This window comes from Siniperca chuatsi, linkage group LG23, assembly GCF_020085105.1.
Source record: "Siniperca chuatsi isolate FFG_IHB_CAS linkage group LG23, ASM2008510v1, whole genome shotgun sequence".
NCBI classification, from domain to species: Eukaryota; Metazoa; Chordata; class Actinopteri; order Centrarchiformes; family Sinipercidae; genus Siniperca; species Siniperca chuatsi.
The window spans coordinates 21,892,253-21,906,630 of record NC_058064.1 but is presented as its reverse complement, the minus strand read 5'-3'; the positions used below and the strand labels follow the sequence as shown (position 1 = coordinate 21,906,630).

Below are 14,378 nucleotides of genomic sequence, written 5' to 3'. Positions count from 1 at the left end.
ATAGAGAATTGTGGGTGGGCTTGGCGTGTTCGACTCCTGTTTTGGGCTGTCTGCCGTCAGTGGGCTTCATTCCATTTCAAATTGCTGCCGGTCGTCCTTAACTGAATCCAAACGCCACTATCTGTTAAAAAAAGGCGTTTTATAGCCTGTGATTATAAAATGTGAAGTTGCTCATTTAATTTTATATTTCCAAGAATATGTGGCTGAGGAAATCTAATTATAAATTCACCTTTCTGAAGAAGGGGTTATCAAACTGGACTTTACCTTTTACATGCCTCATTTAATCCCTGGACTTGTCATATTCATGTATATCATCAAACTGGACATTATATTGTGTATTGCATTCAACCTCCACTGTTACATAATTTAATTATTTATGCACATGTCAAATTTAATATTTGCTCTTGTCACCTTCATATATTTCATATACTTAATTTCTTTGTTCATAGCACAGTCCATATTTCCTTTGTAAAGTCAACATTTCATTTTCGTTTTAGATCCCATTTCAAAACTATTAGTATTCCATTCTGTAAATGGATTTTAAAATGTCAATTTAGTTTTAATATTAGCCTACTTTGTTTATTTAATTATTATTATTACCTTACTTTTGTCTATAATTATTCTTCTGTGTTGCGTTTTTGGGAGCAAATACCAAGACACATTCTTTGTATGCTTGCATTGGCTAATAAAACAGATTCTCATTGAATGGGTTATGTCATGCTGAGATAAAATCCCAAAACCAAGAATCATAAAGATACAAAAAATCTCCAGGGTTGTGTAAATAGTAGCCTATGCATGACTCAGTATTTGATGACCTGTGAATGACAACGAGTTGGTCTTTTCAGCCATAACCCAAAGCACTTCAGGCCTTCCTTCAAGCCTGTAGTAATGCCCTAGATTGTCAGCAATACTGTACAGTAATCTCTGAAGGTGACTCATTTTGGTCACAAATTCCACTAAAAAGAAAACAAACAAACAAACAAAAAGCTTAATTTTATATATTGGAGCTAAACTAGATACATCATTGGAAAGGTCGCGACCTGGAGAGTAAGATATGTCAGTATGCAGGCTATTCATGGCTCCTGCTTTGAGATACTCACCTTTGAACCTTGACCTTGGTGCATGTTTGAAGGCTTATAATCCAGCAACTAAAGAGGCTACTGATATGGAACTAACTGTTTTAGAGAGCACGTACAGGAAAAAGGTTGATGGTTAAAAAATACACATGAAATAAAATAGAAATAGACAATAGAAAATAAGAGCTATAAACACTCGTAGAAAAGGTTTCAATCGTAGTCATCTGGACACTGTTTTCAGAATCAAGACGTTTCGGCTCCCATCCGGAAGTCATTCTCAATTGTTGTCAGACCATTTTTCACAATTGAGAATGACTTCCGGATGGGAGCCAAACGCCTTGATTCTGAAAAACAGTGTCCAGATGACTACGATTGAAACCTTTTCTACGATGGAACACTCCTGGACGAATGAGGGACTACACCATCTTAACTATAAACACTATATACACAGTCATTTACAGATATATGTGATTGATAATTGCACAGAATACTTGCACAGCTATTATAATACATATGGTGTGTAGCATTATACCACTATATATCTATATGTAACACACACACGCACACATATATATATATATATATATATATGACATATAGAGATATAGATAGATAGATACAAATGCCATTGAAATAAAGGTTGGCTTTTCAATGAAAACTTTTAACAGACAGTCAGACTTCCTTTCCCCTGCAAATCACCAAAACTGTTCCTCAGTTGCCCCAACAACGAACTTCAACTTATTCCGAGTGGAATGCTGACAATAGTCTGTCCAGGGACTGCTGCACTCTTTGCATGTGCTTCCTGGCTGGAAATCATCCACTTTTACTTTTACTTTCTAGCGTTAATACCACTTAATAAAGGCAGCACCAAAAATATGATAAAATGAAGTAGAGGGATGACACTCAACTTCAGCTATCAGAAATATAGCTGTTATTTATACTAAATAATAGAATTTAACTCACATTAAATTTCACCTCCGGGCACCACTCTTAGAAATGGGAATATGCTAGCCAATTAATTAATTCAGTCTCAATTTTGGAGGTTGCTACTAAGCTCTAACACATAATAATCAATTTCTTTATAAATGAAAGAACCACACACACAACTATAACTACTAAACATCAAAATGAATGAATGTAACCATGAATAAATGCAATGAATACAGCGATGAACAATTAATGCATGATGTCCAATGTCAACGGCGCAAACCTTTACTCTCCCCACCCTAGATGTATCCTGTCTTAATTATTTTCCAATAAAAAAAATCGTTCCAATTCATTTTCTAAATAATTAATGAAGTTCAGCACATGTCCAATGCTCCCATGTCTAAAAGCTTGGCCTCCTCAGATGATGAAAGATACCAAACACCTCAAATATCTTATGAATAAACATAAAACAATATTACACAGGCTCATAGATGGCAATCGTGTTACATCATCTGTTATTATGAAAGTATGCATACATATGTACCTATGTATATGTGTATATATACGTATATGTATATGTATGTGTGTATATAAACACAGCAAATTAAATTGTAAAATAAAATCAACACGTCACTGTCAATACATTCCTTGGATCCCAGGAATGTGCATTTCCTTTCTGACTCCTGGGAGGGATAAGAAGGGGAGGGGGACGTCCCCAAACAGGCAGGCACAAAGGCACACATGCATTCTGAGGGAATGTGAGATTTGGCATTCCAACTTACATTTTGTCTTATTGCAAGCTATGATCAATTCATTTGTTATGTAAATGCATATTCACATTTTCTGTTTCATTGACTATTAAAAAAACATACAGACATCCCATCTTAATCTTTTATGGACTGGCATATCTGTTTAAACCATTCCTGTTGGTTTAGTTTCTATTGTTCCTGTATCAAAATCAGCATCTTGACCCAAAGCTTCACATTCTTCCTATATGGTCAATTAAACATCACACATCAACTACTGTACATTAGATTTTGCATTCCAAAGTCAGTTCCTTTGTTCCTTGTTCTCTGTAGTTATTGATGAAGTCCAGGGATCATCCTGAGCCTGGGATACTGGCCCTTAAAAGGCCCTTTTTTTGTAAAGCTGTGGCAACTGATACTGGTACCATGTCACATCTTAGAAATGAAGCTGATAGCTGATAACAAAGGCCAAAAAATTCCTTCAGTCTGCTGCTGTTCTTCAGTCTGATCTCCTGCAACCTCCTTTTTGCTACATAATTCCTTTTCTCCCTGCATGACTGGATTTGCGTACTCAGTGGTCTGCTTACTCACCTCACTTGAATATGGTAATAAATGTCTTTAGTGTAGCATTTGCAATGTAAATCATAGTATCCAGTGGAGAGCTAATATCATTCAGGGGTTAAAGGCTAAGGAGCCACTGAAATGATTAATAGTCAAATCAAAGCAGTAGTTGTCATACTTGAGAGGCTTGTTTAATCTCCTTTAGCCTCATTTATCCCCATCTCACTCTGTGCTCTTCACATTGCCCAAACCACAAAAAAAACTTGGAGATTCAGTAAGCACTGGGAAGAGTGCAAGAAAAATTTTTCCACTTTTGAAATCTGCTCCCTCTACTGCATTTTACTGGGTGACCCTATGATAATTGGCATCCTGGCTTGTGTATGTGCTAGCATCCACATTGCCAGCCAGAGGCATTATGTTCCATCCTTGGGCAGTCCTCTGGTGAAGATTAAAAATTGACCGAGGTCAACCAGGTAATTGGACAAATGTGGTTCAAACGGAAAGAGGATTTCGACTAATATCATATAATGAGTCTTCTATACTCTCTGTCTTGCATCACTCATGCATTCATTGACAAATTAGTTTAGGTCATCAAAGTCAGATTAGAACTAAGATTGAACTGCTTGCAGTTGTCATTTTGTGGGGGTTTAATTAAAATTCTATATGAATTATTTAATGAGCTAGATATATTGGCTCCATGGAGACTGTCATTTGATTGGTCATGTGTCACCTCAAATTTGTTTTGTGAAATCAGGGGTCAAAGAACCCTATTGTTTTTGCTAATCTTTTTTTTTCTCATCAAATTTCAGCTAAAAATCATTGTAGCCCAAACCCTTGATGGGACAAATGTGAAATTTGCAGTGGTGCAAGAGGAAGAAGCCAGCCACAACAAAATGATCCATTAAGGAGTGCTATAATCAAGACAAACATGTTTTGGTTTCATTGCAAATCCAAATGCATTATATCCATGCATTCCTTACATGCCATAGAGCTGCAACTACTGGTGTAGGCCATGATATATATGTGAAACTACCTTTTTCTCTGGTTTTTTGACTGAGAGTTAGCAAATTAGTGTCAAAACATTCTTTGGAACTTGATTGTTAATCAGTTACTGATTGTTATTATTGTACTTTGCTTGCTAGTTGCATGACTTTGGTCTTTGTTTGTAAAGTGTCAGTTTGACAGAAATGACACCAAATATGGTACCATAATCCTTTATGTTCTCCAGACCTACCATGCCAGATTTGGTGCAAATCCAACAATAGGTGGTTGTAATACCTTTTTCCTATTATTATTTCAGGATTTCATCGTTTAAATATCTCCAGTTTTGGTATACCCAATTAGAGTGTTATTTATGAATATTTGATGAAGATATTTTAGCTCCAGGTTAATAATACACTTTCCAAATGACACAAAATATGCAATGCCCAGCCCATATCTGCTGCAGATTTTCCATACCAAATTAGATGCTAATCTGACACAAGGCCATGCTATGACACAATTTTTGGTATTACCCTGACCAATTCAATAGTAAAAATACTTCTGGCTTCTCCAAAGCACTGCGTCAGTGCACCTTTGGTTCTGAGTTGCATTGTGTGCTTGGACCCCAGTATACTTGCTTTCATGTCTAGTTTTTAATGGTTTTACTGCTGTCCATTTAAAGCCTAGAATGAATAATAATTAACAGTCCTACAGAACCCTGAGTACGTTATTCAAAATGTGTATTTTGGCTCAGGGGGTTCAGATGTATTTTCCTTTGGCAACAGCAGAAACCATGTGCTCAGCTGTAATCGTGTCCATATAGGATGTGAACTGTCTGTTCCTTCTGTAACGAAGTTTTTCCTTCTCTACCCCCTTTTCCAGTGCCATGAATCAGCCTGGACAACAGCTGCTACCCACATAGAGGTCACTTTACCTCTCTTTCCATTCGCTTCGGCCCAGAGGATGCTGGGTATGTGTCGCGGGCGCAGGAAGTTCCTTGCGGCCTCCCTCGCCCTGCTCTTCATCCCAGCACTCACCTGGCTTTACCTGTCAGTCGGCAGCTTTCAAGGTAAGCACAGATCTCACACAATTAAAAACACATGAACACATCAGGAATGGTGCCTTCTAATATACAAGGCGATAGAGATGATCTTGGTTTCACTTACTAAATCATTTGCCTTTTGAAAAAACTGGGTGTGTTGTGGATTTGTCACATAACTGTTTTGGTGTTAAGCGACCAGGTTATCAATGTGTTGTTGGTCAAAACGCTGACCTACACCCTAGGGAAGCATGCTTGAAGTCTTCCCTACACCCTGACCTCAGAACACTACAGTTAAGGGTCATACAAATTTTGATGGCATTGTGTAATTTGACAACCTCTTGTTGTCTTCAGCGAAAGACTCATCCCCCCAAAATGCACCACAGAGCGCCACAGGAAGTCATTCCTGCCTGTGGCCATTAAAGTCTTAGACTCCTCTCTCTAACATTGCAATACTTGAAATATTCCCTATTTATTGATATTTATTCATACTTATATTACTGCTGTGCAATATCCACCATCTAATAATCTGGTTAATCTGCTACACTTAACTTGACAGTACTCATTATTGCAGTATTACTAGCTGTAAATCCACTTTTGTACTTACACTCATTTGAGCTTTTATACTTCTCCACTTTGTACTTAATTTATCTTATCTGTATTATAGTGTGTTATATTTTGATTTGCTTAGTACTTTTATTCTTGTGTGCATTGATGTGATAGTGAGTAGCTGCGCCGAAAGAGTTTCCCCTCGGGGATCAATAAAGTATTTCTGATTATGATTCTGATACATATTTACAAAATTACTTACAGTATGACCACATTTTCACAACTCTATTTCATCATGTTAAACCTATTTAACATATCAGTTTTGAGCAAGTAAAAAGTCAAACATTTATCTTTTCTTTTCAACACCGTAGTCAAACTGCTGGGTCACATGTATCTAAAAAGAACCATACTTGACATCAAAGAATTTGACTTCTTACTTGTCTCTTGTATGTCTCTGTCTTTAACAAACTACTAATATTGGGTTGATTCCAATAAGAATCTTTGATATTTGTCCTCCACCACAGATTCATCCATATAAGAAACAACACCTCAACATAACATCAAACTCTAAAATTAAATTAATACATTATATGCAATGAATAAACAACAGCATTATTGTACTTTTTCACTGTACACCATGCCTTATTATCAAACATCAACTGTCCTAGAAAATCTGAAGAAACAAATTCCCTGTAGACAAAGTCATCCTTCCCCTCCTCTTCTGGAGGAGGTATATTAATGAATTACTGAGGCCTGTCCAAAGTTGATGACTTCCTCTAGACAATATAGTCCAAGAGTTCTTGGAGTCATTTTAATGACTTTGACTTGCAGGATTGAAATGCTGCAGTAGTGCCATTATTAATTATAATTAAATTGACAATTTTGACTCTGTGTTACATGTGTATGTGCGAATATGCTCCCATAGTGCAGTAGTCACCAAGGTCTGCAAAGTAATTATTAGATTTAGCAGTAAATTATTGGCAGAGGGGAGGGGTTTCTGGGAGTTTGATAAGTTCAGGAACAATGTGATTCCTCTCTATCTATCTATCTATCTATCTATCTATCTATCTATCTATCTATCTATCTATCTATCTATCTGTCTGTCTGTCTGTCTGTCTGTCTGTCTGTCTGTCTGTCTGTCTGTCTGTCTGTCTGTCTCCAAAGCATGTGTGAAATAACATCTATGTAATAATAATAATAAAAACATTTACTTGCAGTTAAAAATACAAATACAAGTAAGTGAAAACTACATAAACAGTGCAACATTTTTTGAAAAATGAAAATGTGCGTGTGTGTGTGATACATGCTGGGCAGCAAGATATGCCCTGTCTCCTTCTCCTAGGAGTATTTTTAATTTTGATAGGTCATTTAGCTCTTTGAAATCTGAGATTACAGAGTTGAACTTGTTAAAGTAAATGTTTCTTATTTTATTAAATGTTGTACATAGGGGGAAGTGCATCTCTGTCTCAAACTCACCTGTCGAACCATGATGACATATTCTATTTTCTTTTAGTTGCCAGGATCTTTTGTGCCTTTTTCGACTGCTAGTTTGTGGTCATTGAGCCTGTACTTGCTTAGGCTCTGTTTCTGCTTTCTATCTCTCACAGTAGAGAGATATTCTGCCAATTCATAATCTCTTTTTAGGGCCAGATAACATTCTGATCTACTTTGGCTTTTAGTTTCTTCTTTTCAATGTTCCAAATAGGTTTCTTTACATAGTGTTATAATTTAGTTTACTCAAAGCAGTGTTGTGAGACTGGTCAGAGTGTGTTTGACGCGACAGTTAGGACTCTTTTCTGGGCTCAGCTCTTGGGTTTGGGGGGCTTTGGATTGGAGGGTGTCTGGTGATTAAAAAATCTGAGCACTCTCTTTTGAATTTTAATTATCAGTGGGTATCTGCCTAATTCTGCTCTACATGCATTTGTTGGTGTTTTTCTGTGTATGTGTAAAATGTATCTGCAGAATTCTGCATGTAACGATTCTGTTGGATGTTTGTCCCAACGAGTATAGCTATGATGACTGAGTGGACCCCATACTTCACTACAATATAGCGCAATGGGCTGGATGACACTATCAAATATTTTAAGTCAAATTTTAATTTAAAATGTTCTCTTAATTGCAGTTAGAGCTCTTCAAGCTTTTTCTTTTAGTGCATTCATTGCCATGTTGAAACTCCCTGATGCTGTTATGGTTATACCGAGGTAGATATAACTCATACTGTTGTTGGGATTCACAATGGTTAAAGGGGCACCAAACTGTATAGGTGCGCACTATAATGCGCATGCGCCAGCCCGCATGCTGCCTGTTGCCGTAGCTCCGTCTTAGTTTTTCCAACTTTTAACTTTCCTTTGTCTTCCAAACTTGAGTAACTTGTGTGTAAGTGTAATTTAAACTACGCTCTTTACGAAAATGAGAGTAGAAAGTGTTTTGGTACTTTTTTTCGCCGTGGAACTTCTTCTTCTGCTACTTGGTCAGGGCACCGCTGCAGATCAGCTGTTTGGTCGCATTGTTTACACCAGGGAACAGCTGATCGTGCTGAAGCCGAGCGGCATGGCACCCAGGACAACCGATGTCCCCACTGAGATCTGGAGGAGGACACACCGAGGATGCAGAGGTGGAACGAAGCGGTGAGGGAAGAGAGAGGGGTGCAGACAAAAGAGACTTAAGAATAAGAGATTTAAGCCATGTCTGCCTTCTCTCGTCATGGGCAACGTGAGACGCTGGCGAATAAAATGGACGAGCTAACGGCGTTAGCCCGGAGTCAGACGGAGTTTCGTGAGTGTAGTTTGATGTGCTTCTCAGAGACGTGGCTACACCAGGATATCCCGGACCATAACGTTTCCAACGATGGCTTTCAGACTGTTCGGGCCAACAGGGATCACACCGGGACTAGTAAGCGGAAAGGTGGTGGGCTTGCTGTTCTCGTTAACAACAGATGGTGTAACCCTGGTCACATTACTATCAAGCAGAGTATCTATAGCCCGGACATTGAACTGTTAGCTGTGGGACTCCGGCCATATTATCTGCCACGTGAATTGTCACATGCAGTTGCTGTGGCTGTTTACATCCCTCCCTCTGCTAACCCGGCATCGCCGTGCAATGGCATTCACACCGCCATAGCACAACTCCAGACTCAACACCCGAGTGCACTCATTTTAATCTCGGGTGACTTCAACCATGTCAGTGTTTCAACAACACTGACTAATTTCACCCAGTATGTGAGTTGTCCTACTAGAGAGGAGAGGACACTGGACCTGCTGTATGCTAACGTTAAGGATGCATACAGCTCTTCCCCCCTCCCCCCTCTGGGTAGGTCAGATAAGAATCAGAAATACTTTATTGATCCCCGTAGGGAAACTCTTTGTCTTTGTTTGTAGATCACAACCTTAAACCCTGCTATGTGCCACTGGTTAAAAGGCAGCCCTGCGACCACAAGGACAGTGAGGAGATGGTCAGAGGAGGCCTACGAGACACTGCAGGAATGTTTTGAGGTTACAAACTGGGATGCACTCTGTGAGCCTCATGGAGAGGACATTGACGGGCTCACTGAGTGCATCACTGGCTACATTAATTTCTGTGTGGACTGCAATGTCCCAACTAAGATGGTCTATTGTTATCCAAATAACAAACCATGGGTAACAAAGGACATCAAGGACATTCTGAATGCCAAGAGGAGGGCCTTTACTGATGGTAATAGGGAGGAGGTGAGGGCTATCCAGGCCGACTTGAAGGTGAAAATCAGGGAAGCCAAGGAGAAGTACAGGAGGAAGCTGGACCAGAAACTCCAGCAGAACAACATGAGAGAGGTCTGGAGCGGCATGAAGACCATCATTGGCTTCAGACCGACTGGCAGCAGAGGAGTTGAAGGCAGCTTCGACAGGGCCAACAAACTTAATCTGTTCTTTAACAGATTCGACACACCGGCTCCTGCTCATCCCCCCTCTAACTCAGCTGCTGCCGGCCCTCAAGTACCCTGCTCCCCCTTCCCCATCAGGCTAACGGCCCTCTCCAGACCGACGACTCCCACCCTCCCCCACCTGTAACTTCTGCTGTGTGCCTGACCGCTGACCAGGTGAGAGGACAGCTGCTGAAGCTCCACTCAAACAAGGCTGCAGGCCCTGATGGGGTCAGCCCTGGGGTGCTAAAAGCCTGTGCCCCCCAGCTAAGTGGAGTCCTTCAACATGTCTTCAACCTGAGCCTGAGTCTTCAAAGGGTCCCCATTCTGTGGAAGACATCTTGCCTCGTTCCTGTGCCGGTGACACCGCGTCCCAGTGGCTCCAAGGACTACAGACCGGTGGCACTGACCTCCCACATAATGAAGACCCTGGAGAGACTAGTGCTGGAAGAGCTGTGGCCCATGGTCAGACCCCTCCTGGACCCCCTTCAGTTCACCTACCAGCCCCGGCTGGGAGTTGAGGACGCCATCATCTTCCTGCTTAACTGCATCCACACCCACCTGGACATGCCGGCAAGCACGGTGAGGATCATGTTTTTTGACTTCTCCGGTGCTTTCAACACCATCCGGCCAGCCCTGCTGGGTGAGAAGCTGGCAGCAATGCAGGTGGATGCCCCCCTTGTGTCCTCAATTGTGGACTACCTGACTGGCAGACCACAGCACGTGCGCCTGCAGCACTGTGTGTCGGACAGCGTGGTCAGCAACACTGGGGCCCCTCAGGGGACTGTCCTCTCTCCCTTCCTCTTCACCATCTACACCACGGACTTCAGCCACGGAGTCCTGCCACCTTCAGAAGTTTTCTGATGACTCTGCTGTGGTGGGATGTATCAGCGGTGTTGATGAGTCTGAGTACAGGGCTGTGGTGAGTAACTTTGTTTCATGGTGTGAGCAGAACCATCTGCAGCTCAATGCGACAAAGTCTAAGGAGCTGATTGTGGATCTACAGAGGGCCAAGGCACCAGCGACCCCGGTTTCCATCCAGGGGGTCAGTGTGGACATTGTGGAGGAGTACAAGTACCTAGGAGTACACTTGGATAACAAACTGGACTGGACCAAGAACACTCTAGCTGTTTACAGGAAGGGCCAGAGCCGCCTCTATTTTCTGAGGAGGCTGAGGTCCTTCATCATCTGCCGGACAATGCTGAAGATGTGGTATTTGTTCTCCTGTCATCTTGAAACCTGACCTAACCTGAACCTATTTTTGAAAAATCATGACATTAGTTATCTTCATATTTGCTGCCACAGCCCAGTTCTGACAGTACTTTTCTATGTCTAGCTGTTGCTGTAGTCCTTGTTCAGTAGGAGACAGTAGAACAAGGTCATCTGCGTAAAACAGATTCCAATTTTCCAATTTTAACAGCACACCTATTTTCCAAATACAGTGATTTTACCAGATAATACATTTTGCCCCCTATACCACAAAGTAGAAGTCTGTAATCAAACCCGTCATACCAAATAGAGTTTAAAGCTTTCTTGAAGTCAATAAGACAAGTAAATACCTTACCATTTTTTGTTTGGTGTACATGTTTATTGATTAAATTGTGAAGGGTATATGGTATGGCATGGTATGGCATGGTCAGTGGTGCAGTGTTTTGGGAGACATTTAAAATATATTGATCTGAATTAATTAGATTCATTGGTCTGTCTCTGTACAGATTTTCAAAATGTGCTCTCCAGATGTCACCATTTTGGATGGGTAGTGCTTGTGGTTTCTTTGTGTTGAAGCTGTTCCACATATCCCAGAACTGATTTTGATTAATGGCATTTTCAATATCTTTAAGTTTCATGTGGGTATAATTTAGTTTTTTGTTCCTTATTGTACGTTTATATTTGTTTAAAATTTCATTGTGCCTAGTGCTTAAGGCTTGGTTGTTTGGTTGGCAATGTTTTTCATTTGCTATTTTTCTCAGGTCTTTTCTGATGGATTTGCATTCTTAATCAAACCATTTGTTGGCATTTTGCTTTTTAACAGGCTTCTGTTTTTGTTTTATAAGGTTAGTTTTAATAGCTGCATTATGAAATATCACATTTATATCATCAATGACCATTTTTACACCATCTCTGGTAGGGACATATTGATTTTGATTATATACTGATATGTCATTCATCAGATCAGATCAGATTCATAGAGGAGCTGGTGGGGGCATTGCGTCCCAGGGCCATGTCTTTGAGGGTCTTTGCAAATATCTTCACCTGCTCTCTGTGTAGATGGAGTCCATCATAGAGGTCCCAGGTGCCAATGGTTGGGTGGAGGGCCAGGTGGACGTTGGATAAGGTGGCACATCCTCTTCTAATCTCCTTAGTAATGTCATGGATGACATGAAGAGGGGTGTTTGAGAGTTGGTCTGTCAGGTGTCGGACTTGCCTGGTGAAGCTCCTTTCTCTATTCTCAGCATCCTCCTTCAGAGTGCTTCTAGACTGGGGTCAGATGCCAAGGCCTGGTTGTCTCTGTTGTAGAGTGTTGTTTGGGTGGTCTGACAGCCTGGCTTGGGTTAGCTCTTTGAATTCAGTGAAGTCCAGCTCCAGCAGGGTTCGCTAATGGGCTCTCATCATCTTCACTGTCAGAAGGGACATTGATCCTCTTGGTGTCCACCTCAGCTTTCAACAAGGGAAATGCCTCTTGAAAGGACTCCAGGTGTGCTTCATTTCATTGGACCATGACTTTTCCTTTGGTGTATCATGTGATGGTAAGCAGAGGGTCATCCTTGTCAAGGTGTTCATCTTTACAGATCTTTAATCTGCCTCCTGAGCCGATGCCCTTGCTGGATACATATGCATAATTGCTGCACAGAGTATCTTTCCAGATGTAGATGCAATCTGAAGAATATGAGGTTGTTCTTCTTCCTTCCTTCTTTTTGTTGGGCGTAGTCAGTGAAGAGGACCTCTGGGTTCTCACGGAGTGTCTTCTTCTTGGGTTTCTTCCTAGCTGTTCTACTCTTACATTTAGCAGGTTACTGAATCTCCTTGCTCTCTACTCTGAGAGCTGTGTTGTGCTGCCTTCTGATCTGTTTCCATGGCGACAACTTGCATACTCCAAGGGAAGCTAGGCTAACAATTTATTTTGTAAGCTTTTCTAGCCTACAAACACTGGCAAAAAACTAATTATGTACAGTTTACCAGATATATTAATGTTACCAACAAGGATCCTTTAATTTTTCTTCTTGTCTTTATAGAGTACCTCCTCTGTTAGCTTCTTCAGTGCAGTTTCTTCTTTGGAATGCTGGTAACAGTGGCAGGTAGCAGGTAGCAATTGTTAGCTAGCTTGACAGTTAGCCAGTTATTTTGATTTAAAAAATATATCCAAAGATGATATTTCCTCTTTTGTTCTTGTTGATTAATGTGGTAAGAGTCCTTTCTGAAGATTATTTGAAGGTTATTTTGCAAAATATCCCACTTTTTTAGGTCCAAGTTTGAGATGTGATCAGGAGCTCATCTTTTGGTGGAGCTATGAAACTCTCTCTCTCCAATATATGCCAATATATCTACAGTATCTGTCTCTCTGTTTATCTGTCTTTCTCTCTTTCTCCATGTCTGATTGCTTTCCATTGCTCCATCTCCATCTTGATTGTTGTTTTTTCCTCTTTCTTCTCTCTCTTTCTCTGTTGTGTTGATCTGTCTGACAGAGTGAGAGATACAGTGAGTCTCTGGGGTCTTTAGTGCTTTGTCTGGATGAACTGCCACATAGAGCAAAACTGCAAAGAGAATAAGATCTTATTGATAGAAAAATACAATATAAGGCTAAAGTATCTGGGCACCCTGACCACTTTGGTCTGGGGCTGTTTTCCATTGTTTGGGCTAGGGCTGGGTATTGAACCTGAATAATTTTTTGGTACCAAATAAAATGTCTGTAGCTAAGGCTGGGGTTTGATCCCTATGCATAACTATTAAGTTGATTAGCTTGAAATATTGATGACAATAATTCAATTCAATTCAATTTTATTTATATAGCGCCAATTCATAACAGAAGTTATCTCATTGTGCTTTTCCTATAGAGCAGATCTAGACCGTATTCTTTATAATATTAATTACAGAGACCCAACAAATCCCACCATGACCAAGCATTTGGCGACAGTGGCAAGAAAAAACTTCCTTTTAACAGGCAGAAACCTTGTACAGAACCAGACTCAATGGTGGGCGGCCATCCGCCGCTGCTGTGTTACGTGCAGCGGCGGTTACAATATGCCTATAAGTTAAATTCTTAAGTCTTCGTGACCTAAACCTAACCAAACATTAACCAAGGTGGCACATTTTTGACAGGGACAGACATGAGGCAAAGATACTGTGTGAGGTGAAAGTGACAGGTGCATGCCAGTGTTCTGAAAACAACAGGTTAGTTATTGTAGTTTGACCTGCTGAATTGGCCCATTTATCAACACAATCAACAGTTGGAGCTGCAGCAGTGGCTGTGACACACAGCTCATGGAGGTTAAAGTACTTTAAAACCCTTGGCACCTGATTGCTGGAGTTTACATCAAAAATCACACTGCTTCTTGGAGTCATATCTCAATCAAATCTGAACACAGACATGATACAAATTTTTAGAT

General features: G+C 40.6%; 1 protein-coding gene across 2 annotated transcripts in view; it reads left to right on the top strand.

Moving 5' to 3' along the window:
* The window catches only part of large1 (LARGE xylosyl- and glucuronyltransferase 1), a 154,122-nt gene that overhangs the window by 29,523 nt on the left and 110,221 nt on the right, over nucleotides 1-14,378 (top strand). For both annotated transcript variants that reach the window (XM_044186216.1, XM_044186217.1), the window contains one exon: nucleotides 5,174-5,360. In XM_044186216.1, the coding sequence (XP_044042151.1) occupies nucleotides 5,174-5,360 (187 nt within the window). The remainder of the gene's footprint in view (nucleotides 1-5,173; nucleotides 5,361-14,378) is intronic.